The sequence below is a fragment of the Toxorhynchites rutilus genome, chromosome 2, assembly GCF_029784135.1.
Source record: "Toxorhynchites rutilus septentrionalis strain SRP chromosome 2, ASM2978413v1, whole genome shotgun sequence".
NCBI lineage: Eukaryota > Metazoa > Arthropoda > Insecta > Diptera > Culicidae > Toxorhynchites > Toxorhynchites rutilus.
This window is the reverse complement of record NC_073745.1, coordinates 260,967,654-260,994,909: the sequence shown is the minus strand read 5'-3', so window position 1 is coordinate 260,994,909 and position 27,256 is coordinate 260,967,654. Positions and strand designations below refer to the sequence as shown.

The following is a 27,256-nucleotide window of genomic DNA, read 5'->3' as shown; positions in this document are numbered from 1 at the left end:
CAAGAAACACCGAATTTACGTCTTAACGGTGTGAAACAAGATTTAGCTATTTTCCCATTTATGGATGAACGAAAACGAAACAATTTAAAATGCTAATTCAACGCTCCTCGGCGACGAAAATTGCCCGTCTCCTCAATTCGTTCGGATGCGGAAGAAAACACGACACCAGCCTGGGAAAACATAATCAAATCAACTTTCACTTGTTTGCCAACCGGTCTCTTCAGGTGTACTCCCTCCCGCCGCCTTCCTGCACTTCTTCTACTCCATCGCTACACGCTGAGGGGGTCTGTGTTGAGAGTTAATCTCTGGTGTGCTTCATAAAAAAAAAAGTTTATCTTCTCTGCATCCTCCTCGTTGAGTGGAAATGGGATTGATGAAAAATGCGATACACGCCAAAGCAGGGTTTAGGCAGGGCAGATTGAATAAGCTCGGTTCGTAGGATGATGATATCCTGAACAGATGGAAATTTATTCATTCAACGCACGGTCGACAAGCAGTTTGCGTAGTATTGGACACATCTCAGATGGTCCAGAAAGTACAAGTGTGGGATGTTTCTTTGAGAGAAGACTCAATTGAAATTATGCTGTCTCGATGAGATACATGCAAATTATCCAATATTGCAGCCTTCTTCATGAACCATATCTATTGGGGCATCGGTTGATAAAGGCTCATTTTTTACGAATAGCGGAAAACAATTAGACCTAGAGTGAGTCCAAAATTGATTTTTTTTGAGTCAATAATCAACAATTTTTTCAAATTGTGTTTCCCATTTCTCTACTTAACTCAAGTCCTTAAAAAATTGCTAGTTTACCCCAGTTCAACGTCTTCTATTCTGCAACGGATCCCACTTTAATTATTATAGCTGTGCTTCGGGATACATCTCCAACTCTCGGAACCGTAGCACATTGGAAATCATCTCTTCTCATAAATAGTATTCTAGTCGTGATTTTATCGTGCCAGTATTTATGAGTTCATATTTCACGTTATGTTTGAGCCACTCTCACCAAATCAACATCGTGTTACGCACACTATTTCAATTCTCGCTGGAGATGGACAATGCTCACCACCCACCGATATGATAGTCCTGTGGCTATCAGATTACCGGTTATTACACATTCCGGTGGTTGTTGAGGGTGGCAATTTGATGAATGCTTCTGGATTAACTACAATAATTCAGATTGTTTCGAGCCGGCTGAGGAGGTCGACATGATGTTGTACCCATTCTAAGTAGAGCAGTCACTTGTACAGCAATCAACTTAGCAGTTGTGTTTTCATTCGTGAAGTATTCTTTTTGGAAAAAACAAGCGGTAAAATAAAGTGAAGAACATTCTGATGACATTCCGTCGTGGCATTAACCATATTAAAATACAGCAGCAGATGATGACGGTTATTTTGGGTCGTAAATTTCCCACGTTGATATCATTATCATTCTTGTCATTTTTCATGGAGTTTATTGTGAGGCATTTTTATTGCCGCTTGAGGCCGCTTCAATGTGTTGCGATGACTGCTAAATTCGTGGCGTTTGAATTCCATCCGACTTTCGGAAGAGGGAGAAAGCCGATGGAAAGTATTGTTGGCGTTTTAAGCAACAAGTTCTTTATTGTATACTGTATCATGAAAGGCCATTTTACCGATGGGAAATTTGGATGTGATATCAAAAATGAAAATTATGCTATACGATTGTGACATTCCGGTGGATGAAAATGCGATACATATAACATGACAGGCCACGGCTTATGAAACTGTTGACGAATTTCATGCCAATTCGTCTCAGGAGTTGAAAGCACCATCTCAGATAGTAGCGAAACGTTTTTTTTTTATCTGTATTTTAGTGACTTTCAACACATTTGGCTGGTTCGTCACTTTGCTTCCATTTTTGGAAGGATGTCGGGAGAGAGGATTGAACTCGTGACCTTAAGCGTGAGAGGTATGGATGTTACCACTAAGCCAGATCGCCTCCCGAAACGTTTTGGGTGTAAAGACATGGGTCATTCAAGCAACTTTGCATACTTGAAATATTCGAAAAACTTTTTTGGAAAATGCCAATTTTTTTTCTTAAATTTTTCACAAAAATTTATAACTTAAAAACTATGATACAAAATTCATGTCAAAGGAGGAAATGTAGGAAATTGTTTAAATTTTCACAAAAAAAAATACCAAAAAAACTAAGAGAAAAAATTCCGCTGACAAAAAGGTTATTTTAAAAATTAAAATTCATTTTTCTCAAAAACGTTTTTTTTTTAAATTCCCAAAAATATATATATGTAGCCCTTACAATTGCCAATAAGTCGTTCATACATCGGATGATGGGCACTTTTACAGGGAAAATCCTAATTTTTTTAAGTCAAGACAGCGATATAGCGTATTCGACAAAGTTTTAGATCTTATTAAAATATAAACTATTGTGGAAGACATCAACTTTCTATCTTTTATAGTTTTTGGAATATATGTTATTTTTGTATGAAGACTCCTGAAAAAAATAAGGTTTTACTCGTAACATTTTTGTGTGTAAATTCTCACGTTTGACACGTTCTTGACATGTTACGAATTGAACATTAATAGAATTTTTTCAAAAAAAAACATGAAAAAGTTGTTGTTCGAAAAACTTTTTTCCATGTAAATGTGCCCATCGTCCGATGTATGGAAAACTTATTGGAAATTTTAAGGGCTGTTTATATTTAATTTCTTTCAGAATGTTGAAAGCATATGTTTTCGAGAAAAATGAATTTTAATTTTCAAAATATTTTTTTTTAATGAAATTCCTTTCCAAAATTTTTTTGATAATTTTTAATGAAAACCAAAACATTTTCCTAGATTTTATTTTTGACTAAAATTTTGTAGGTCTGATATTCCTTTTTGTAGGTATTTTTTTTAAATTTTGAGTTTTTCCAACTTTTTTTTTCGAAAAATCTTAGTCTAAAAACTATAACATCAACAAAAAGGTGATCAGACAATGAAATGTAGGAAATCACTTTGGTTTTTATTAAAAATTATCAAACAATTTTTTGGAAAAAAAATTTCATCGAAAAAAATTTTTTTGAAAATTAAAATTTATTTTTCTCGAAAAAATATGCTTTTCTGAGAAAAAATATTTATAAATAGCCCTTAGAATTTTCAACAAGTTTTCTATACATCGGACGATGGGCACATTTACATGGAAAAAGTTTTTCGAACAAAAACTTTTTCATTTTTTCTTTGAAAAAATACTATTAATGTTTAATTCGTAACATTTTTATGTATAAATTATCGCAATTCACATGCTCTGCTAACTTTTCTCTATTTGGAAAAATGTCAAGAACATGTCAAACGTGAGAATTTACACACACAAATGTTACGAGCAAAACATGATTTTTTTCATACAAAAATTACTTATATTTCAAAAACTATAAAAGATAGAAAGCTGACGTCTTCGACAAAAGTTCACATTTCAATAAGATCTCAAACTTTGTCGAATACACTATATCGCTATCTTGACTTTAAACAAAATTAGGATTATTTGTATTTTTTTCAAAGAAAATATAAAAAAAACTGTTGTTAGAAAAACTTTTTTTTTTCTGTAAAAGTACCCATCTTCCGATGTATGAGCGACTTGTTGGACATTGTAAGGGCTATTCATATATATATATATATATATATATATATATATATATATATATATATATAGTTTTAAAAAAATACATTTTTGAGCAAAATTTATTTAAATTTTTTAAATAACTTGTTTTTAGAGAAATTTTTTTCCAAAAAATTTTTGGTATTTTTTCGTAAAAATCTAAATAATTTCCTACATTTGATCTTTTGACATGAATTTTGTAGGTATCATTGTTTTTAATTAATAAAGTAATAAATTTTTGTAAAAATCTAAGAAAAAAAAATTGGCTTCTTCTAAGAAGTTGTCGCATTATTTTTCGAATATTTCAAATATGCAAAGTTGCTTAAATGACCCATGTCTTTACACCCACAACGTTCCACTGCTATCTGAGATGGCGCTGCCAACGGCCAGTTGAGTTGGCATGAAATTCGTCTGTTACTAAAAAAATCTCTGAAGTGAGTTTAGCACAGACTGAATGCCAATTGAATTTTCATATTCAACAGTTACAAAACCGTGAACTGAACACTGCGGAAAATAAGTATGTAACATGGTTTTTTATCATGAATCATAATCATCATCTTCATCATTATGAATCATCTAAATATACAGTCAGTCGCAAAATTAAGTATACCCCCCCTATTTGCCTGTTATTTTTGAGTTTTTCGGGGTTGAAATGTAAATAATTAAAAACGACTCATGTACATCATAAAATTGATCCTTTGCACTATCATGTAGTAAAAAGAAAAAAAAAGAAAATGGTTACGTTTCTACTTAATGTTTGAAAAACAAACAAAAAATATTCAATTCAGACGTTGCAAAATTGAGTGTACAGTTCAAATTTTTCTTGAAAAAAAAATTGAAATCAGTTCAGAAATGTTTTTTTTTCTATCCCATTTATTCATTTAAGGCTCATTAGCATTTTAGCTGTAACAGAGCCAAATTTTAATCGTGTGCATGTCACATGGTTATCATATATCTATAATTAGCACATTTTACAAAGTTGCCATTCGCCAGTTTTCCTTCTATACCATTCTACATATGGTACATTCACACAGTAGCCGTTTAGGCGTAAGAGTATTCTTTCTGTTCTTCCATTATCCAGTTGGACCACGGACAGCGGAGACAGTTGATTGATCATTGTTGAGTTATTTATAGAACAGCAGCCCGATGTGTCATGCAGAGCAGAGCAGTTGTATGGATAAATCGATCTTATCACGTAGCTATTCTGTAACAACACAAAGATGGTCAATGAGGGCCCTGAGTTTTGAACTCACGATCGATCGCCTAAGCGAACGCGCAACCAATGTGGCTACGGAGACCCCCCGGTTCAGAAATGTTAACAGATAACAAAAATCAATCTCCTAAAGGGTGTGTCACATCAAATTGCATCACGGAAAAAACGCTGTAGAAATTTAATTTTTAGGAATTATATTTTCAGCTTTCGTTTACAATCAGATAAGAGTGTATAGATCACGTTGGCCATGCTTCACTGTCAATTTTTCGTAAATCTGGAAAAATGTCGTCGAACGAAAAAGATTAATTCACGACGCATTAATCCTGCGCACTCATTTGGAGAATCCGGAGTTGTTACATCGGGACATCGGTAAGATGCTGGGAATCGTCCAATCCACGGTCAGCAGAGTACTAAAACGATACTTCGAGAACCTAACCATCGACCGGAAGGTGAAGAACGGCAAAAATGGATGCTCCGTCAGTGAAGAAGATCACAAGCGCGTAGTTAAGCAGTTTAGACGTGATCCGAGAAGTTCGGTCCGGGATGTCGCCAATAAGCTGAATTTGTCAAGTTCATTTGCCCAGCGGACCAAGCAGCGGGAGGGCCTGCGTACATACAAGGTTCAGAAGGCTCCTAACCGCGACGAAAGGCAAAACATGGTGGGGAAGACGCGGGCCCGGGAGCTGTACACCGAAATGCTGACGAAGCCGCATTGCCTGGTAATGGACGACGAAACCTACGTCAAAGCGGATTTTCGTCAGCTGCCGGGCCTGTTGTTCTTCTCCGCAGAGGACAAATTCAGCGTTCCGGAGGAGATTCGCAAGCAGAAACTATCCAAGTTTGCCAAAGTTTGTCGTTTCGAGTTCTGCTTTATTCCCTGGATTTATTGAAAACATCTTTGTAGAACAAAATCTTTTTCTATCTCTTGAAATAACCAATATAGCGCCCTTTTCCTAATTTGCGTTGGGGTCACCATTAAAAAACTGATTGTTTTTTGTTCTAACTTTTATATTTCAAATTCTACATACAAACTGTCTTCGAAAGACTTTTAGAACATACTGATACAAACATTTTGCGATGCAAATGCAGTTCTCTGCAATTGTTTGTCATTCTTTCTGGGGCAAACATAAAAAAGATTATTGGCGGCATTTGAAAGAACAGAGTTCACTCTACATAGTGTTTGATTTTCAAAACTATGTTATTTTTCGTGTTTGAGTATATTAAAATTGAAATCATGAGTTTTTGGGTGAAAACCCATCAATAACTTAAAGTAGAATTAGGATATTGACAAGATTATATTAAAAGATAGAAAAAAGCTTTGTTCTAGAAAGTTAATTAAAATAATTGGGGCTACAATATTGTAGAACTATGTTTATCTCTATCTATAAATATAAGTCACCCTATTTGTGATAACTTAAAAATGAGCGCTCTATCATATGTAATAACTTTGTCGAAGACAGTTTTTATCTAAAGAATAAATATGTCCCACAAAGTTGTTTTTTTTAACTAAGATGCATTAGGCTAACCATGAAAAAACCGGTTATTTCACTCCAACTTTTATATTTAAAATTCTACATCAAAATTGTCTGCGTACGACTATTAGAGCTTATCAATACAAATATTTTGCGATGCAGAATTTGTCAATATCTTAATCCTGTTCAAAGTTATTGATGGGTTTTCACACAAAAACTCATGATTTCAATTTTATTTTACACCAATACAAGACAGTTTGTATGTAGAATTTGAAATATAAAAGTTAGAACAAAAAAAACAGTTTTTTAAATGGTGACCCCAACGCAAATTAGGAAAAAAGCGCTAATCGGTTATTTCAAAAGAGAGAAAAAACCTTTGTTTTACAAAGATGTTTTAAATAACCTGAACTACAACACTGTCCAACTATGTTTATCTCTATCTATAGAAAAAAAGGTAAAATTTTTATTTCATCGAAAATTTTGGTCACTTTGGACCCTATTTTTGGCAACATGAAAATGAGCGCTTTATCATATGTAACAAATTTGTCGAGGACAGTTTTTGTCTAGAGCATAATTGTCGAGCTCTAAATGCTACTTTCCACTCAAATGTATCTCCTGGACCATTGTGCAATGGTGCTGGCTACTTCGGTAGTCAATTTAGGAATGTTTGTTTCAGGGTTCTTCCGAAATGTTCGCACAACTACTCGTTCATCATCAGAAGACAGGATACGTTTGTGTCTTCTACTCGGGTGATTTTGTGTACGTCCAAACTAGCAGCGTTGGCAGAATACATTTTATCTTCAGCAGAAAAAATGCTGAAAAGAAATGAACAAATTGAAGTATATTTTTTCAAAAGCTTTAAAATGTTTCTATGTATGGGAGGAAACATCTATTTCTCTCAGACTGCACGTCAGTCTTTTCTTGCACCCAAACAAAAGTCCAAATGATGGCAACGGGAATCGAACCAAAGTCGGCTGGAATACAAGGCTGTTTTACACGACAACGCTATCTATTTATTTATTTATTTATTTACTTATTCATTTTCGTCAAACAAATGTAGACTACATACTTATATATTAATGTTACAATGTTTTCTTAAGTTAAATATTATTCCAACGGTAAATGTTTCTTTTTAGCTGTTTTTTATTCATTGTTGTGTCAATTAATTCGCGGTGCTGATTGTAAATACGCATCATACGATTGATAGGAGCGTTGTTTGCATAATTTGTTCTGGATGCTTTGGTTAAAAACAAATTGCGTGTTCTTAATTGACGCCCAGGTACATAGAAATTTAATTTTTCTAGTAATTCAGCTGATTATACTCGTTGCTAAATTAGATCATTAACAAAAGAAAGCATTGCAAATTCACGGCTGTCCTTTAGTGATTGGATGTTTATGCGCATGCAGCGTGCTTCATTTGAAGGAAGTGAAAATGAGGTCCAGTTAAACTTACAGTGTGCAAAAAAGAGAAACTGTTTCTGGACTGACTCAACGCGTTCTTCATGAACGACCATATACGGGTTCCAAACGATGTTACAGTATTCCAGAATGTGCCTTACATATCTATACAGCCATTCCATGCCAAACAGATATAGTGGTTCTCAGATGTTCGTGAAAAGTGGTAGTTTTGTTCTTTATCGCAAAACATTAGACTCGTATTTTTTTTTTTTTTTTCAATAGGGTGATCATTTCCATTTTAGGATTGTCCGAAAAATCAACTTTTTCCTCTTTTTTCCAAAAATGACTTTTCTCAAAAAATCATAATTTTTGAACTGCTTGGCCGATTCAGATGATCGAAATATCAAACTAAAGCCAATCACCTAGTCTTTTTTTGGAAAAAATACTGCATACACATTATTGATTGTATTCGTTTTTTATTGTTTTCATAGTCTCGGGACCAAAGGCGCTATATTTTTTTATATTTGTTCTGGAAAGCTGAGGATTTTTCATATAACATATGTCGAAACCAGAGAGGGTTTTTTTTTGTTTTTGAGTTATGATTTTTCAAAGTTAACCGATGGTTCGAAAAATCAATTTGTTTCTCTTTTTTCCAACAGAAAAATTCATAGCTTTTGATCTACTGGACCGATTCAGATGATCGACACATAAAATGAAAGCCAAATAGATAGTATTTTTTGAAAAATATTAGATTTGGGAAAAAAAATGGATTTTGATTTCGTTGTTATTTATTGTATTAGTTTTTTTTATTGTTTATAGTTTATATTTTTTATATTTTTTCTTGAAAACTGAGGTTTTTACATAACATATCTAAAAATCAGAGATTTTTTATTTTTTGTTTTTGAGTTATGATTTTTCAAAGTAAACCGATGGTTCAAAAAATCTTTTTTTTTCCAAAAATGAATTTGTTCAAAAATTTATTACTTTTGAACTACTGGACCGATTTAGATGATCAATATATCAAATTAAATTTTTGAAAAAAAGACACATTTGCCAATTAATTGATTTCTAGTCGCATACAGCCAGTCTAGTCGCATAGAAATATTGAACGAAAACTGAAAACATGTTAACTTTGAAAACGAAAAATAACACATCTCTGATTTTTAGATATGTTATGTAAAAACCTCAGCTTTCAAGAAAAAATATAAAAAATATAGCATCCTTGGTCCCGAAACCATGTAAACTATAAACAATTAATACAATATATAATTACGAAATCGAAAGCCATTTTTTTTTCGCAAATCTAATATTTTTCAAAAAATACTATCTATTTGGCTTTCATTTTATGTGTCAATCATCTGAATCGGTCCAGTAGATCAAAAGCTAACCATTTTTGTGTTGGAAAAAAGAGGAAAAAATTGATTTTTCGAACCATCGGTTAACTTTGAAAAATCATAACTCAAAAACGAAAAAAAACGCCTCTCTGGTTTCGACATATGTTATATGAAAAATCCTCAGCTTTCCAGAAAAAATATAAAAAAATATAGCGCCTTTGGTCCCGAGACTATGAAAACAATAAAAAACGAATACAATCAATAATAACGAGAGCAGAATTCAGATTTTCTGCAGGTATAGTATTTTTTCAAAAAAAAATAATTTCAGATAATTGACTTTAATTTGATATGTCGATCATCTGAATCGGTCTAGTAGTTCAAAAGTTATGCATTTTTGAAAAAAAGGATTTTTTGGAAAAAAGAGGAAAAAGTGGTATGCAATCTTATTGTACATCCATATAAAGAGAAACGAAAACTTGATTCCTGATGCAGAAAAGTAGTTACCCCATCATCAATGGACGGTTTATTTTCTACCCATCCTGGACTCAAACCAACGAACTTAGACATCTATCAAGTATGCTATAAAGGACCTCGCGTTATTTTTTTTTAATCCCTTTTGTTTATTTTAGGCTCATTAGCATTTTAGCTGTAACAGAGCAGAATTTTAATGGTGTACATGTCACATGTTTATCATATCTATAATTAGAACATTACACGGATGCCATTTTTTTTCGGCGTTAGAGTATTCTCTTCTATACCATTGCATATGGTAAACATTTACACAGTAGCCATTTAGGCGTAAGAGTTTTCCTTCTGTTCTTCCATTATCCAGTTAGACTGGACAGCGGAGACAGTTGATTGATCATTGTTGAGTTATTTATAGAACAGCAGCCCGATGTGTCTTGCAGAGTAGAGCAGTTGTGTGGATGAATTGATCTTATTTCGACCGTGGATTGATCTCCATCGCTGATGATGCGTGACCGTAGTTAAACTGTAACAACACAAAGATGGTCAATGAGGGCCCTGAGTTTTGAACTCACGATCGATCGCTTACTAAGCGAACGCGCAACCAATGTGGCTACGGAGAATCCCCCAGTCCTCGCGTTGGTATTAGTTAAGGTGGGACCAGAATGCCGCGCTATGCGTCGCGTCGCGACAATTGTGCTTTGACACTTCATTTTAAACATGTGTGTTTACATTTAACCACCCACAATAACGCGTTGCGTCATTAGCATCGTTGTACTAAACGCTAACATTTGTTCTAAACTGCTTGCGCCGAATATGTCAATGTGTTGTTTTTAAAAACATTCAACCAATTCGTGGACACAACAAGAACAAGATTTGGATACGAACTGAAATTCATTGAAAACAAGTATAAAGAAGTTATTATGTATTCATACTTATGCAAAATTAAGCAACCGATGCAAACTGAACATCGGCTGAATTAATTATATTTAAGGTATTGATGGATAAACGGAAATTGATGCGTAATCAAAAAATGAAATTACAGATCCACAAGTTGATTGAAGTTGACTGATTGAATTTTACTTTGTGTTTGTTCACATGAAAAGAGGTGACGCGAACGCTAGATTGTGATTACAAATCAGCAGACTGCATCGGGCAAACGTTTTAACACAAAACGCAAGCAATGACAACTGATGAGAAGCAATGCACAACGCGGCATTCTGTTTCCACCTTTAGTATTAGGCGTGCAAAATAGCGCACACACAGCACGCTATTTTATACGTGTGAGTAATTTTCGTGTACGATACAAAAAAATCTAGCTCACCTGTAGCGTTTGTAACACCACGGTGAACTCAAATATCGATACCTGCATAAAGATACATCAGCAATTCCAAATGAAATCGTCCTAAAAACGCAGATTTCAAAAACTTGTATTTTTGATTCCAATGAAAGTGTGTATTCCGTTTGGGTTGGAGGAAATATGAGTTTTTCACAGCAATTGGGAATTTTTTGACTCAAGCGTAACTTTTGAAAAGGGCGTATCGATTTTAGTAAGAGAAATCTTTGATAATTTATATCTCAAAAACTATGAGTCGTACCGAAATAGTGTCTTAGAAAGAGTTATAGAGTATTGATGGTTGAATATGAAAAAAATGTACACTGAGAAAAAAAATTAGTACCCTTTTTTTATTTACAAAATAAAAATTCAATTTGCAATATCCAAAATACATGTTTTTTAATTTGTATTTAATTTTTTCAAACAAAATAGAAGTGGATGCAGAAAATTAAAAAAATGGGCCCAGTGTGGTAAAACTATTTTTGACGAACTTTGTGGAACATCGAATTTTTAGGAATTTTCGAAACATCGAATTTTTGTATGTTAACAGTCATTTTCAGCCACAAATTATGAATTCTGATGTGATTTAAAACAAAAAAGGTTATTATCAATCTCCTTCTAAATGTAGCCATTCTCGAGATATTTAAAAAAATATTTGTAATTTATTATCTTTTTAATAGTAAATAGGCCCTTTAAATATGTTTGTCGTGTTATACCATCATGTTCATGAGATTTTATGAATTTGCTTATAATTTCCAACAACTTTTCCAAAAACATCGTTATGGTAAAGACATATATTTAGGAGTTACGTTACGAAACATTCGAAGAGATGTGCGTTAATACAAAACGTAGCGGAACTAAAAAATTTTTTTTATCTTAATACAAACTTCAATCAATCAAAAAAATTGTTGGAAAGTATAAGAAAATTCATAAAGTTTCATGAACATGACGGTATAACACGACAAACATATTAGAAGAGATTATTTACTATAAAAAAGATTATAAATTAGAAATATTTTTTTTAAATATCTCGAGAATGGTTGCATTTAGAAGGAGATGGATAATAACCTTTTTTGTTTTAAATCACATCAGAATTCATAATTTGTGGCTAAGAATGATTGCTAACATACACAAATTCGAAGTTTCGAAAATTCCTAAAAATTCGATGTTCCACAAATTTCGTTAGAAATAGTTTTACCATCTTGGGCCCATTTTTTTAGTTTTCTGCTTGACTTCTATTTCATATGAAAAAATTGAAAAAAATATAAAAAATACATATTTTTCGATATCGCAAAATAAAATTTGATTTTGTAAATAAAAAAAGAGTACTAATTTTTCTTCTCAGTGTATTTTTTTTTTCAAATTAAGCCAACAATACTCTATAACTCTTTCTAACAAACTATTTTGGTACGACTCATATTTTTTGAGATATAAATTATCAAAGATTTCTCTTACTCAAATCGATACGCCCTTTTCAAAAGTTACGCTTGAGTCAAAAAATGAACGATGATGATGTATTTGGAAAAGTTTTTGGAAATTTTAAGCAAATTCATGAAATTTCATGAAAATGCCGGTATAACACGACAAATATATTAAAAGGGATTATTTACTATAAAAAAGACAATAAATTAGAAATATTTTTTGAAATAGAAGGAGATTGATGATAACCTTTTTTGTTTTAAATCACATAAGGATTCATAATTTGTGGCTAAAAATTATTGTTAACATACAAAAATTCGAAGTTTCGAAAATTCCTAAAAATTCGATGTTTCACAAAGTTCGACAAAAATAATCTTACCATCTTGGGCCCATTTTTTAATTTTTTTGCATGACTTCTATTTTGCATGAAAATTGTTTTAAAAAAATCAAAAAATATGTATTTTGGATATTGCAAATTGAATTTTTATTTTGCAAATGAAAAAAAGAGTACTTATTCTTTTTCTCAGTGTACATTTTTTTCATATTCAACCATCAATACTCTATAACTCTTTCTATATTTTCTAACTCTTTCTATATATCTTTCTAAGACACTATTTCGGTACGACTCATAGTTTTTGAGATATAAATTATCAAAGATTTCACTTACTAAAATCGATACGCCCTTTTCAAAAGTTACGCTTGAGTCAAAAAATTCCCAATTGCTGTAAAAAACTCATATTTCCTCCAACCCAAACGGAACACACACGTTTATTGGAATCAAAAATACAAGTTTTTAAAATCTGCATTTTTAGGACGATTTCATTTGGAATTGCTGTGTATGATAAAGTAGCTCTTGAACATTTATCATCTTCATGCGAAATTTTTTTGGCAAGTTCGATTTTAAACAACACAAAGCTTTTATTTCTTCTCGTATACACATTGATGCATGTCTTCTGGTAAAGACAAGAACACATGATGGTCTAGTCAAAGACCACCCTCTTTCCAAAAATCTGCTGGTTTAAAAACGATAGACAATGAAAAATATCGGAATTGTAGGAAGTCACCGCTGTAACATATATGAAAAAATTCATTTGTTTGCCTTGTCGGCATGATGTGGCTTAAATGTGCCCTACATGACAAAAAATAGTCCAACTAGGACAGCATTCTAGTTTAGAAATTCAAAAGAAATTCAAAAGAAATTAAAAAAAAATCTTCATATTTCTGAAGTCTAGGCATTTAAAAATATACCTTAGAAAGGACTTTTCGAAAATCCCATTATTTACCTATTATAGCCATTTCAGTAATGCAGTATCTAATCTAGTACGCCCATAACAATTAACTTCAAACGCGTTTCTCTCAGAACTAGTTTATACAAACTGGTGTAGACTGGTGTCTCAACTTCTACTGAACCGATTTATGTCGAATTCATATGAATACAATCTGTATGCATCTCTCTATCTTTATCTCTAATCATTTTTTTTATTTTACTATTTTTGAAAAAAAAATGGGAAACGTGAAAAAAGTTTTTATGATTTTTCCCGTTCAGTTCTTGTTGTATTTTTGAAGATAGTTAAATAAACAAATAATGAACTAATGGATCGTAAAAATATGCTTTGTTTTATTTGTTCAGACTTCACAAAAACGTCCAAAATTCGTGCCTTTACACTCCATGCACAATGTGACAAAACTTTGTCCAATTAATTAACATTTCGAGAGCAAAAATGCTTGTAGCTCCAATCCATCGTCTTTAGCCATACAGCCGCTTCAACGTTATCACTGTAATTAAATTGTTTTTTTCCTATCTTCTTTCAGCTCATCTCCTAGTCATTCGAGAAAAAGTTGCTGCAGCTTTAGTTTTCCCGGGCCATCGCTTCGGGCACTTATTGCCTTGGTGGCACTGAGTGGCATTGCATGCGCTTTTGGGGGCGCTGCACTTGGAACCTCTGGCATTGGCAGTTCACCCATATCCCATTTACTGGTTGCTTTATTGATGGTTGGTAAGTAATCGAAAAGTAAAGTTTGACGCCCTTTGAGCCGGATCAAGTTTATTCAATATTAAGTTACAGCTTCTGAGTATATGTGTTTTATAGCATTTAATCATATGTTTCATTAATAAAAAATATCCCAATAACCAATCCCAATCCCAATAAAAACATCATTCTAAATTCTCTAGATGTTATGTAAAAATGTCTGAGCTTTTGAAAAAAAAATATATAAGACGCTAAATCGCAATCTCACCATCTAAAAAAATATATATTTTTTTAATTCGAAGCTATAAATGTTGAATGTCACCCGAATAATTTTGCATATTCCTGAACCGTTCAAAACGATTTGTCTACTAAATGATTCGAGTAGAACAGTGTTTTTTCCCTATTCAATGTGGTCAACAGTAGTTTTTTTTATATTAAAAAGTGTTCCTTGCATGACAGATAAAACCAAAAATAAAGCGAAACCATGACCAAAAACCATTCCTTTTACTGGCACTTTAAATCCGATGCTTCCAAGGCTAATCCTTTCAACCGCACATCGGTTTTCTGCATTGTTCGTTCCCATCCGATGGATTGCCAAAGTTCGAACGAAGAAAAGCAGCTAACTAGTGGTAACCGATTGGATCATTCTATCAGATAATCGAATTTGGATTTGCTGCTCAGTTGTGAAAGCAACGTATCCACTTCCGTGCTAATGGGGTCTTATTTCATGGAACACTCTCGGGTTAGCTAGTGCAAATAATTTGAGCGATAAAATATCACACCATCTCAATCAATCGGTGGTAGAAATTTGGGGTTTTCGTAAAAATGTGAATCACACTAGGTTGTTACTCAGTTTTAATTAAATAAATAAATATAGATCATGGTGAAATATCTTCAATCTGCACAACAGCACTCAATTCGCAGTGCGGATCCAAAACATAATGAAATTTGTCCCGCAATATTTGCATTTGTCTACCATAACAAACGTATTGTTTGTCGCCAAATAGGTCTAGTCAATCAATCAAACGTAACAAAATATTTACCCACCTCCAATGTGTGTCGATGCGCATTGAATTTCGCTAGTCGGCCACCTGGAAAATAGCCAAACATAACCGAAAACATTTCGGTCAAATGAATAAATGAGCACAAATAACGTGTCACTGTAGATAAACATTAAATTGAAATGAAAAATGAATTTTGCTAGAAATAGGATGAAGCATGTTTCCCGATGTTTTCCGAAGATGTGCTGTGCGTGATGTGAATTTCAGATCCGCCTCTAAGACGACAATGACTGAACTTTGTTTCGCCGTATTCAATCCGCTCATAACGCCTCAATTTCTCAGCCCCTCAGCCCCCGGCTCGTCTCCCTGTTCATAAATTCGTTCAAATATCTTCACCCTTTTTGGGGACACTAGGACGACGGTTCAACTATGCGAAACATGTTGTTGTTGTTGAACGAGAGAGAGAGAGAGAAAGTGCTCGGTCGAAAATTCGTGAACTACACAACAAATAACCGCTTTCCAGTATGTCGCCCAGGGAAATTGTGTGTCCGGAAAGGTCACTCATAAATCATGCAGAAGACCAGCCTGAAGCCGAATCAGATTGCTGCCAGTTAACACGGGTGTATTTGTTTACGGATCAGGGGAAGGAGCAAATTGAGTGTCTTGCTTTTGACGAGGGTACAACACTCAGACCCTACCAGAGAGGCTAATTGATGGGGTAAACAAAGGTGACGAAGGGCAGGGGAAGCTTCAATACACTATTTGAATATTATAGGCGAGATAGGTTTAAGCACGTTTCCAACCGTAACTGCAGTAAAGTCAATATATCCTTTTTTTAATTGTGTATTCCCACAGGCGTTGGTGTGACACTAATGATGGTCAGTGCTGCCGCTTGGCGAATAACTTCGTCTACAGAAGCGTCCTGTTTTGGGAGTGTTTCTTCCGCACCAGATGACAGATTCCCATCGAGATACAGTAGCGATCCCCGTGACGGGCCGACACAGGAATTCTTGTATCAGGAGTTTCAGCATCGGGCCCCACCGCCATCCTATCAAGCCAGTACCCGCGAAAATAACCAAAGATAAAATGGATCTCCACGAAATCGTGTATCAATCAACTGATTATTTTTTTTGAACAATAATGATTTCGATAATCTCAGCAAATTGAAGCGTTTGGATTAGTGATATGTGACTGACTGATTAGTGCTTACAATAAAATATGTTAGTGATTTTTATTTATTCAATGTATTTTACACTAGAATAGATGAGAAATGAACACTAACGTCTACTGTGCCATATATAACCTCAAATATAGAATAAAGGATGATACAATATATTAGAGTTCTCATTTGGGTCTGGTCCATACAAAATATCTCATTCTAGAGCCTCCGAAAACTAAATATAACATTCAAATATATAAGCAGTGTGTTTAATCTGGTTGGATGTTGCAAATACAAAATCAAATGTAACAATGTCAAATCATCATTCATTTTACGATTAGAGATGATCAATCGAATCTAAACAACAAATAATAAGATTTGATCATCCCTACATAATTTAAAGGGAATACTTTGATGCTACAAACACAACAGTGTATTACGGTTACCCAAATACCATTCACCCGAAACATATCTACCTGAAGTAACTTCATCTGAAAAAATGATAAATAAGATTATTTCCAACCAAAAGTGAAAGATTCAATAAGAAAGTGAAAGAACGATTTAAAATAGAAAATTGAACCGACAAAATTTATATTATGATTTTGCGAGAGGCTTTGCCTCTTTAGAACATTTAACCATGATCTGTCTTATCGTATTTATTTATTTTGTTCTGAATATTTGAGCAGTATATTTGATAAACTCAAATTCTCATATTCTTGGAAAAATATTCCTTTATAAAATGAGCTGCAGTTTCCATCCGGATTAATTTTATTTATTATGTGAAATTCGACAAAAATCGTTGTTGTTAGGATTTTCACCCTGTTTTTCATCAAAGAAAAGTATTCCTGTAAAAAACAATTCAAAAAATATGTTCCTGGATCTTCTTAAAAACCGATGTTGAAAATTTAAATATTTTCAATTTTGTCGAATCAATAGTTAAGCCTAGTAGATATTTATTTCGAGTTATTATTACAGACTATCGATTTGCAGTCCAATCATTCTTTATGTAATATTCATAACCATTTATGAAAGGGTAATTTTTCATTCCATCGAGAACATCTGTGTAGTAAAGGGTCCGACGGGAATATTCTAGGAATTAAATCAAATTAAGTCATTAATTAAGTCAATTGAATTTGCTTTTGACTTGTTGGGGGAATACATTATTTATGTAAGGTGCACCGGGGCAAGCTGAAACGATTTTTTTTTATTCACACTGGATGTTTCGAAAAATATCAATTTTGAATATGTTTAGTTCTCATATGCATTTTTTCAACTTGTCTGTAGAGCGGGGTAAGTTGAAACGCGGAATTATCATGAGTTTAATGTGCCGTTTTGCTTCTTGAACTATTTAAAACTGATTTATGAAACACTAAATTGAAGGAATTACATATAAACATTTGGAAAAAAAGGGTTTTGGTAAACACGAGATGTGGGGGAGTAGTCTAATACACACAAAATGGGCACTACATACTAGGAATTAATATACGAAACAATAACATCATAAACTATTTAAAAAAATGGAATCGTCTTAAAAAAGTGTGCCAAAGCGCAATTTATTTTTTATCAAAGTCCTTTCTTTTTGTCCAATTTCTTTTTATTTTTCCGAGATACCATCGGATAAATCAGATAAATAAATTTGTTTCGCATAACCAGGAGGACTGAAATCGTATACACCAATGAATTGTTTTCCTTTTTGCCACACCCACTTTGTCAGCTTATAACTTTTTTTTAAAGTTCGAATAATGATATTTTCTTGTTTAGTTATTTTTGTATACTTAAAACATTAATAGACAAATGATAAAATAATTGTTAGTAACGATATTGTTTGTTTTATTGCTCTGAGTTCGACAAAATACCCGAAATCCGTGCCTCTAAAATAGAATACGCCCTTCTTACTCTTACTCTTACTCTTACTGCACACTTACTGCTGCACTGAAGACAAATCATAAACTAGCCGAAAGGTAACTAGTATCTAGAACGATAATGAAATTTTGCCTCAGCGAGATCCAATATTTATGCTCTAGGCCAGGGGTTTTCAGTTTTTTTTGTGGCAGAGCACTTTTTCTAGTAAAAATGTTTAACGGAGCACCTGCATATTCTAATCAATAAAACAAATCCTACTTGCAATGTCATTACCCAACTGGAAACAAGTCTACTTCGGCCGCGCGTCGCATTTATACGACATCTGACCCGGAGTAAACAAGATAAATCATTATATGCACAGTGAAATTAAATTAAAGAATGTTTTTTTCATGGTGGATTTTCATGTTGGAGCATTTGGTATAACTTCGCGGAGCACAAATTTTCCGCGGAGCACCATTTGAAAATCCCTGCTCTAGGCAAATATTTTCCTTCGTTATTCTTATTCTCCTTCGTTATTCTTATTCTTACTCTTACTCTTACTCTTACTCTTACTCTTACTCTTACTCTTACTCTTACTCTTACTCTTACTCTTACTCTTACTCTTACTCTTACTCTTACTCTTACTCTTACTCTTACTCTTACTCTTACTCTTACTCTTACTCTTACTCTTACTCTTACTCTTACTCTTACTCTTACTCTTACTCTTACTCTTACTCTTACTCTTACTCTTACTCTTACTCTTACTCTTACTCTTACTCTTACTCTTACTCTTACTCTTACTCTTACTCTTACTCTTACTCTTACTCTTACTCTTACTCTTACTCTTACTCTTACTCTTACTCTTACTCTTACTCTTACTCTTACTCTTACTCTTACTCTTACTCTTACTCTTACTCTTACTCTTACTCTTACTCTTACTCTTACTCTTACTCTTACTCTTACTCTTACTCTTACTCTTACTCTTACTCTTACTCTTACTCTTACTCTTACTCTTACTCTTACTCTTACTCTTACTCTTACTCTTACTCTTACTCTTACTCTTACTCTTACTCTTACTCTTACTCTTACTCTTACTCTTACTCTTACTCTTACTCTTACTCTTACTCTTACTCTTACTCTTACTCTTACTCCTACTCTTACTCTTACTCTTACTCTTACTCTTACTCTTATTGCTCACTAATGACAAATAAATTGGAAAATGGAAATGCTTCTAGTTTTCATCAATATAAACCATTTACACATCAGGGCATTGTAATATATAGCATAAGAAAAAGATCTTAGGAAATTTCCGATTCGTTTGGTATGTAAACCGTCAAAATCCGTTCGCGGCAAAAATACTTATTAACGTTAACTTTATTTCATAAAAACGTGACCTGATTTGGTAGATTTGGAAGACATAGTTCTACGCCAAAAACCTAAGGAAGTACGATTTTCGTTATTCGCGGTGATCTTGCCAGACTATTTCGCGGATAATCGGGGTTCTGCTGCACTGAAGACAAATCATAAACTAGCCGAAAGGTAACTGTGGAATATTGAGTCGATTTCTTTCAATTCAATTTAGAATGTTATTGTTAACAAACCAATGTTATCGAAAATAATTTTCTGGCACATCAAAAATTAACACACGTTAAAATAACATTGAAATGAGAACTTCTCGTTTTCCAGAAAGTTGCAAGCTTAAGGCGAACGAACTTTCAAGTTTGAAGATTTTATAAAATAAACTGAGGGAGCCTCACACCGAATGAAAGAATAGAAAAAGATCCCTCCACGGGTAAGATAAAGTATAGTTGATTGTTTATGTCTGCGAGTAAACAACAACAAACCCAACAGTACATCCCTGGCTCTTACTTTGCTATAAAGCGCTGAGTTCCCAGTTGTGAAACAATAACGCGAGAGAAGTACTTGTGAGAGTCAGTTAGAATTTGTTTTGTTTTTTGCTTTGTTTTTTTGTCATGTCTGTAAATAGAGAGAGAGGAGAATAAAAAAAAACATTGTTGTTCAGTTTTTTGTGCAGTACAAGTAATTGTTAAGACATGTTCCTGAATGTAAAATAAAAAATGTAGTTTGATATTTGTAAGAATAAATGTATTTTGTGCTGTGAAATCTGTGAAGTTTATTCAACCACCAAGTGGAAGCAATCAGGGAACCCCAGAGGAATAGTTGGAATTGCTGTACAATTGCCACCATCAGTGTTGTACCACCCACCACCCGCTGGAATACGGGTTTATAAGGAGGATATTGGTTGGAATACAACATTTTGGTCCTTCGAACCGGATCCAACGAATCAGAACCAAGGATTTGACCATTATAACGTCACCAACAAGTACTCGGACTGGCAATTGAGGACAACCTATTTATCGCAAAAAGAATAATTGATCGGCAGCCATCACTACACAGCACAAATCACAAGAAGGAACAATTGCAATCGTTTGGACACCCACCGGCAGTTATTTTTGTTCAGGTTAGTTAGAGCAAATAATACCTATATGTCCAGCGAAGCTCGCACCATAGTTCGGTACTAACACTGGTTCATTTCCGGAATTCACGTTTTCGAGAACGGGATCGTTAACGAGGATTGAAAATCAACAATCGCAATTGTTGGATTGAGAGCTACATGAACATCCACTTATACATATCTGGAACGCCACGTGAACCAACATTTTGATTGATCCACCACCCACTAAGTTCACCATAAGGAGGCCAGCCACCCTGCATCGCTGTTTTATTGAGTGCTGCATACGAAGAGGAAGATCATCTGAAATTTTGCCTGGGTGAGTGCATTAGAATAGTATATGCGCCGAAGCTAGGCAAGATTAATACACGTTTTAAAATAAATTTGTATCCTCTTCGATTCATTCATACAACCCACTTCCCTGCACATCAATGAGTGTATTGGTCTACAAGTAAACATATACTGGTTCATTGGTTAATTGTTGCAATTGGGCAATTTCTACTGGTTCATTGATTGGCGCGACGATTAGTTCTCCGGGTGAGTTGGAACTGTATATGTCCACCGAAGTTATTTTACGGAATATTACATAAAATACCCCACCTCTTCGCTAAAACACCTGCCCCATCGGAGTACAAAGTAAAAATTGCTTGGCGATTACAATCTCATCGCTAGACTGTTCGCACATCACATTGGGTGCATCGGTTTACGTTGTAAGGTAAACTACACTAGTATATGCCTAGCGGAGCTAGGACTTCGATCGATATCTACCAACACGTTCAATCCTTTTCAACAACGGTGCCGATAACGTTCCATCAACATGCCGCCAGTAATATCCGCTGCTAAGAAGGCTCCTTCGCTGAAGCTGCTCATAGCGAGGTTGAACGATGTCCAGGCTTCTTTCAACGACATCTGGCGTTTCGTGGAATACTACGAAGAAACTGCAACTGTTACAGATGTTGACATTCGGTTAGAGAAGGTAGATGAGCTATGGGGGAAGTTTTGTGATACATTGGTAGAGATTAGGGCACATGAAGATTATCTCGCGGATGAGGAATCGTACGATAAGGACCGACAGGAATTTAGTGATAGGTATTATCGAGCCAAATCATTCCTCGTAGATAAATCTAAGAAGCTGCAGGGTCCAATGGGGCTGGAACAGTCTGTTCGAATGAACGATTCAGTGGTTTATGGTGTTGATCGCGTGCGTCTCCCTCAAATAATTTTACCTTCATTCAATGGGGACATAGATGAGTGGCTGAGTTTCCGAGATCTATTCACTTCACTCATCCACCATAAAACGGAGTTACCAGAGGTGGAGAAGTTCCACTACCTCAAGGGTTGTCTTCAGGGGGAACCGAAAAGCCTGATAGATCCGCTGAAAATTACAAGGGCCAATTATCAAATTGCCTGGGATATGTTGTTGAAGCGTTTTGATAACAGTAAACAGTTGAGGAAACGTCAAGTACAATCGCTATTTAAGCTTCCAACATTAACCAAGGAATCAGTCAGCGAACTTCACATCTTGTTAGAGGGATTCGAGAGGGTCGTGAAAAATTTAGATCAAGTCATAGAACCGGAGGACTATAAGGATCTACTGCTTGTCCACCTACTTACAGCACGACTTGACCCGGTAACACGCAGAGGCTGGGAGGAATTCTCTACGTCCAAGGAGCAAGATACATTGTCCGACTTAACGGACTTCATTCGGCGACGTGTTCAAATGCTTGAATCTCTTCCCAGCAAATCCGTTGATGTTAAAGGACCAAACCCACTCCAACAGTTTTCGAAACCGAGAACAGCGTTTACGAAAACCAATTATAGCAGCATGCAGAGTTTCGAAGGGCGTTGTGTGGCCTGTAAGGGCGAGCATCTATTGTACCAATGTCAAGTGTTTCATCGGCTAGAGGTAGCGGAAAGAGACGCACTTTTAAGGACCCATTCGCTTTGCCGCAATTGTTTTCGGGTAGGACATCAGGCGAAGGATTGTAAATCCAAGTTTTCATGTCGAAAATGCCAGGGTCGACACCATACATTGGTATGCTTCAAGACAGAAAGGGAAGGCTTCACGAAGGGTACGGTGGTTGCAAAGGGCAAGGAATCTGGATCAAAGGCATCAACTTCAACCCAAACAGCAAATGTGTCAACCAAAACCGTTTGCACAACGCAGCAGTTCTCTTCTCAGGTGTTACTGGCTACTGCTGTTGTCTTGATGGTGGATGATAGTGGTCAGGTGTTCCCCGCTCGTGCTTTATTGGATTCAGGTTCCGAGAGTAATTTTATATCAGAACGGCTGAGTCAGCGGATGTGTGTCAGCCGAGAAAGAGTGGATATATCGGTTCTAGGAATAGGTGAAGCAGCTACAGAAGTCAAATACCGAATTCGGGCGATGGTACGGTCGCGAGTGTCCGAATACTCGAGGGACATGGATTTTTTAATTCTGTCGAAGGTCACAGTGAATCTTCCGACTTTAACGGTTAATACGGAAGGGTGGTCGATTCCAAACGGTGTTGAGCTGGCTGATCCTGCATTCTTCCAATCGAAAGGAGTGGACGTAGTCTTGGGCATCGAAGCATTCTTCGAGTTTTTCGGAACTGGTAGAAAAATTACGTTAGGTGAGAGACTACCAGCGTTGAATGAATCAGTCTTCGGCTGGGTAGTGTGTGGAGGTTTGTTAGTACCGAGTCAATCAATTCAAGTCAACTGCAACATATCTGCATCAGGAAACTTGGAGTCATTGGTCGCAAGATTCTGGGAATATGAAGAGATTGGAGTATCAAACTATTATTCGCCGGAAGAAACTCGCTGTTCAGAACATTTTGAACGAACGGTACAGCGTGGAATAGATGGCCGATTCACGGTGACATTGCCCAAGGATGAGGGTGTCCTTCGTAGATTAGGAAAATCGAAAGAAATCGCACTAAGACGTTTGCAGGGAACCGAACGAAGACTGTTGCGTGATACTCTACTACGTGATCAGTATTTGGCGTTCATGCAGGAGTACCTTCAGTTCGGTCACATGAGAAGGGTTGATAAGGTTTCTGATGAGGTTCAACGATGTTATCTACCTCATCACCCGGTAGTCAAGGAGACTAGCACTACCACAAAACTACGTGTTGTCTTTGATGCATCTTGTAAAACTTCGACAGGAGTATCATTAAATGACGGATTGCTGGTGGGGCCAGTGATTCAGGAAGATCTACGATCAATAATTCTTCGGTGTCGCACGAAGCAGATCATGCTCGTTGCCGATGTAGAGAAGATGTTCAGGCAAATAAACATCTGTCAAAGGGATAAACCACTGCAATCGATTCTCTGGCGATCTTCTCCCGACGACGAGCCAGAGACCTACGAGCTGGGCACGGTCACGTACGGCACTAAACCTGCACCATTTCTTGCTACTCGTACACTTAAGCAGCTTGCCATGGAAGAAGTCAGTCGTTTTCCTCTGGCAGCCAAGGCAGTTTGTGAGGATACCTACATGGACGATATCATTACCGGAGCGGATGCAGCGGATTTGGCCATCGAGTTGAGGATGCAGCTCGATAAAATGATGAGTGCTGGTGGGTTTCACCTCCGGAAGTGGGCGTCGAGTTCTCAATTAGTTTTAGAAGGAATCAAAGAGGAAAATTTAGCGATTCGAGACTTGGAGGGTATTAATTTGGACCCAGATCCGTCAGTGAAGACACTGGGCCTGACTTGGCTGCCGAAAACAGACACTTTAAAGTTTCAATTCAATATTCCGTTACCGATTACAACCACAGCACTATCTAAGCGACAAATCCTTTCGGTAATAGCTACGCTGTTCGACCCTTTGGGACTCCTGGGAGTTACTATTACAAGAGCCAAGATCTTTATGCAAATGTTGTGGACGTTGAAAGATGAAAAGGATGAAAGGATGAATTGGGATACCCCGGTACCTTCGACGGTGGGTGAGATCTGGCGCAGTTATCACCGACAGCTTTCACTACTAAATGAAATCCGGATTGAACGCTGTGTTATAATACCAGATCCAATTCTGGTCGAGATACATTGCTTCTCTGATGCGTCTGAGAAAGCATATGGAGCATGTGTATACATCAAGAGCATGGATTCGAGTGGAAGTATAAGAGTTAGGTTGCTATCGTCCAAATCAAGGGTTGCTCCATAAAATCGCAGTCTATTCCGAGATTAGAGCTTTGTGGGGCACTTCTTGCGGTATTGTTATTCGAGAAGATTCATGATTCTACGAGGATATCAGCTCAAACATATTTTTGGACGGATTCGACGTGTGTTCTACATTGGATTGCATCTTCACCATCTAATTGGAATGTTTTCGTCGCCAATAGAGTCGCGAAAATTCAAACATTGTCCGAAGGTTGTCATTGGAGACACGTAGCAGGAGTTGACAATCCAGCAGATTTGATTTCTAGGGGGATATCCCCAGAAGACGTCATCGGCAATACAATTTGGTGGCAAGGTCCAGCATGGTTAGAGAAGGGTCCCGATTATTGGCCGACATTCCGGCCGAAAATTTAGTAGCTGACGAAGGTGATGAGGAAAGGCGCCGAGTCATATCAACCAACGTGGCTTCAGAAAAGGTGGACTCAAATGATTGGTATTTCGCGAAGTTTGGAGCTTTCGTCGATTTGATACGACGTACAGCTTATTGGCTACGATTGATAAAATTGCTTCGCGAACCCAAAAACACTCGTAAGGACACTACATTCCTATCCACAAGCGAGCTGAAAGAGGCAGAAAGATTGCTGATTTCGAAGGTTCAACAAGAATGTTTTTATCCGGAATGGAGAACCCTCTCTAAAGGTGAAACGATTCCACGCAAATCTCCGCTGCGCTGGTATAACCCATATATATCTACGGATGGATTGATAAGAGTTGGAGGACGATTAAAGCATTCTAAAGAATCCGAAGATAAGAAGCATCCAATTGTTTTGCCCGCTAGGCACCATTTTACGAGATTGATTATAAGACACTATCATGAGAAGTTGCTTCACGCAGGACCTCAACTGCTACTAGGAGCAATAAGACTCCGATATTGGCCATTAGGTGGAAGGAATCTCGCTCGCTACACTGTGCATCACTGCCAAAAGTGTTATCGATCAAAACCGTCTGCAATCCAGCAGTTCATGGGAGAGCTGCCATCGGCACGGGTCACCGTATCTCGTCCGTTCTCACGAACGGGCGTTGACTACTTCGGACCACTTTATCTAAGATTAGCCCCGAGACGACCAGCAGTGAAGGCCCATGTAGCGATCTTCGTTTGTATGTGTACCAAGGCAGTACACTTAGAGCTGGTGAGTGATTTATCTACCGACCGGTTTCTGCAAGCGCTGCGGAGATTTATCTCAAGGAGAGGGATGTGTACGGATATTTACTCCGACAATGGCACCAACATCATCGGAGCTCGCAATAAACTTCGGGAAGTATTGAAATTGCTGAGAGATAGCAGCCACCGAAATCAAGTGTACAAGGAGTGTTCCAATCAAGGGATTCAATGGCACTTTAATCCACCTAGCGCGCCACACTTCGGAGGCTTGTGGGAGGCAGCCGTACGATCAGCAAAAAACCATTTATTGAAGGTTCTTGGTGAGAGTGTGGCGACTCCCGAGGATATGAGCACATTGCTCGTTCAAGTGGAAGGATGCCTTAATTCAAGACCGTTAACACAAATGTCTGAGGACCCGAATGACTTGGAACCGTTGACACCGGCCCATTTCCTCATAGGAACTTCTTTACAGGCGATTCCGGAAGAAAATGTGGAAACAATGCCCACTAATCGTTTGAATTATTGGCAGTTAATCCAGAAACGGTTACAAGACTTCTGGAAGAGATGGCGTAGAGATTATTTGGCCCAGCTGCAAGGAAGGATGAAGCGATGGAAACCACCTGTTGACATCGTAGTTGGTAGGTTGGTAATCATTCAAGACGACAATCAGCCTCCTATGCGGTGGAAAATGGGAAGAATTATGGAGGTACATCCTGGGGATGATGGAATTGTGCGGGTGGTGACACTTAAAACATCTGCAGGAATATTGAAACGACCGGTGGAAAAATTATGCGTTTTGCCAATCGAAGAACCCAGCAATTAAGCCTTTGGACGTAAATTTGTTGCTCCCAGATTCCTTTCCCGTCGAAGAGGTTTTTTGTGTCATTTCAGAAATATGGTATTTCAGGGTGGGTGAGGATGTCTGCGAGTAAACAACAACAAACCCAACAGTACATCCCTGGCTCTTACTTTGCTATAAAGCGCTGAGTTCCCAGTTGTGAAACAATAACGCGAGAGAAGTACTTGTGAGAGTCAGTTAGAATTTGTTTTGTTTTTTGCTTTGTTTTTTTTGTCATGTCTGTAAATAGAGAGAGAGGAGAATAAAAAAAAACATTGTTGTTCAGTTTTTTGTGCAGTACAAGTAATTGTTAAGACATGTTCCTGAATGTAAAATAAAAAATGTAGTTTGATATTTGTAAGAATAAATGTATTTTGTGCTGTGAAATCTGTGAAGTTTATTCAACCACCAAGTGGAAGCAATCAGGGAACCCCAGAGGAATAGTTGGAATTGCTGTACAATT

The 27,256-nt window shown here is 36.2% G+C and overlaps 3 protein-coding genes across 3 annotated transcripts in view; all 3 read left to right on the top strand.

Moving 5' to 3' along the window:
• Positions 1-16,456, top strand: part of LOC129768745 (uncharacterized) — a 43,358-nt gene extending 26,902 nt beyond the window's left edge. The window contains exons 2-3 of the mRNA XM_055770603.1: positions 14,060-14,244; positions 16,074-16,456. Coding sequence (XP_055626578.1) covers positions 14,060-14,244; positions 16,074-16,303 — 415 coding nt within the window. The 3' untranslated portion in view covers positions 16,304-16,456. The remainder of the gene's footprint in view (positions 1-14,059; positions 14,245-16,073) is intronic.
• A 5,053-nt stretch (positions 16,457-21,509) lies between these two features.
• On the top strand, positions 21,510-24,839 carry LOC129766844 (uncharacterized). Its single transcript, XM_055767446.1, has one exon. The coding sequence runs from the start codon at positions 21,510-21,512 to the stop codon at positions 24,837-24,839; it is 3,330 nt and encodes a 1,109-aa protein (XP_055623421.1).
• Positions 24,840-25,155: 316 nt separating this feature from the next.
• Positions 25,156-26,778, top strand: LOC129766843 (uncharacterized). Its single transcript, XM_055767445.1, has one exon. It carries the CDS (start codon positions 25,156-25,158, stop codon positions 26,776-26,778), a length of 1,623 nt encoding a protein of 540 aa, XP_055623420.1.
• The last annotated feature ends 478 nt before the right edge of the window (positions 26,779-27,256 follow it).

What these genes read in the sequence shown, in the direction of transcription:
- LOC129766844 (XM_055767446.1), top strand. Translation starts at nt 21,510, where the DNA reads ATGCCGCCAGTAATATCCGCTGCTAAGAAGGCTCCTTCGCTGAAGCTG.
- LOC129766843 (XM_055767445.1), top strand. Translation starts at nt 25,156, where the DNA reads ATGGTTAGAGAAGGGTCCCGATTATTGGCCGACATTCCGGCCGAAAAT.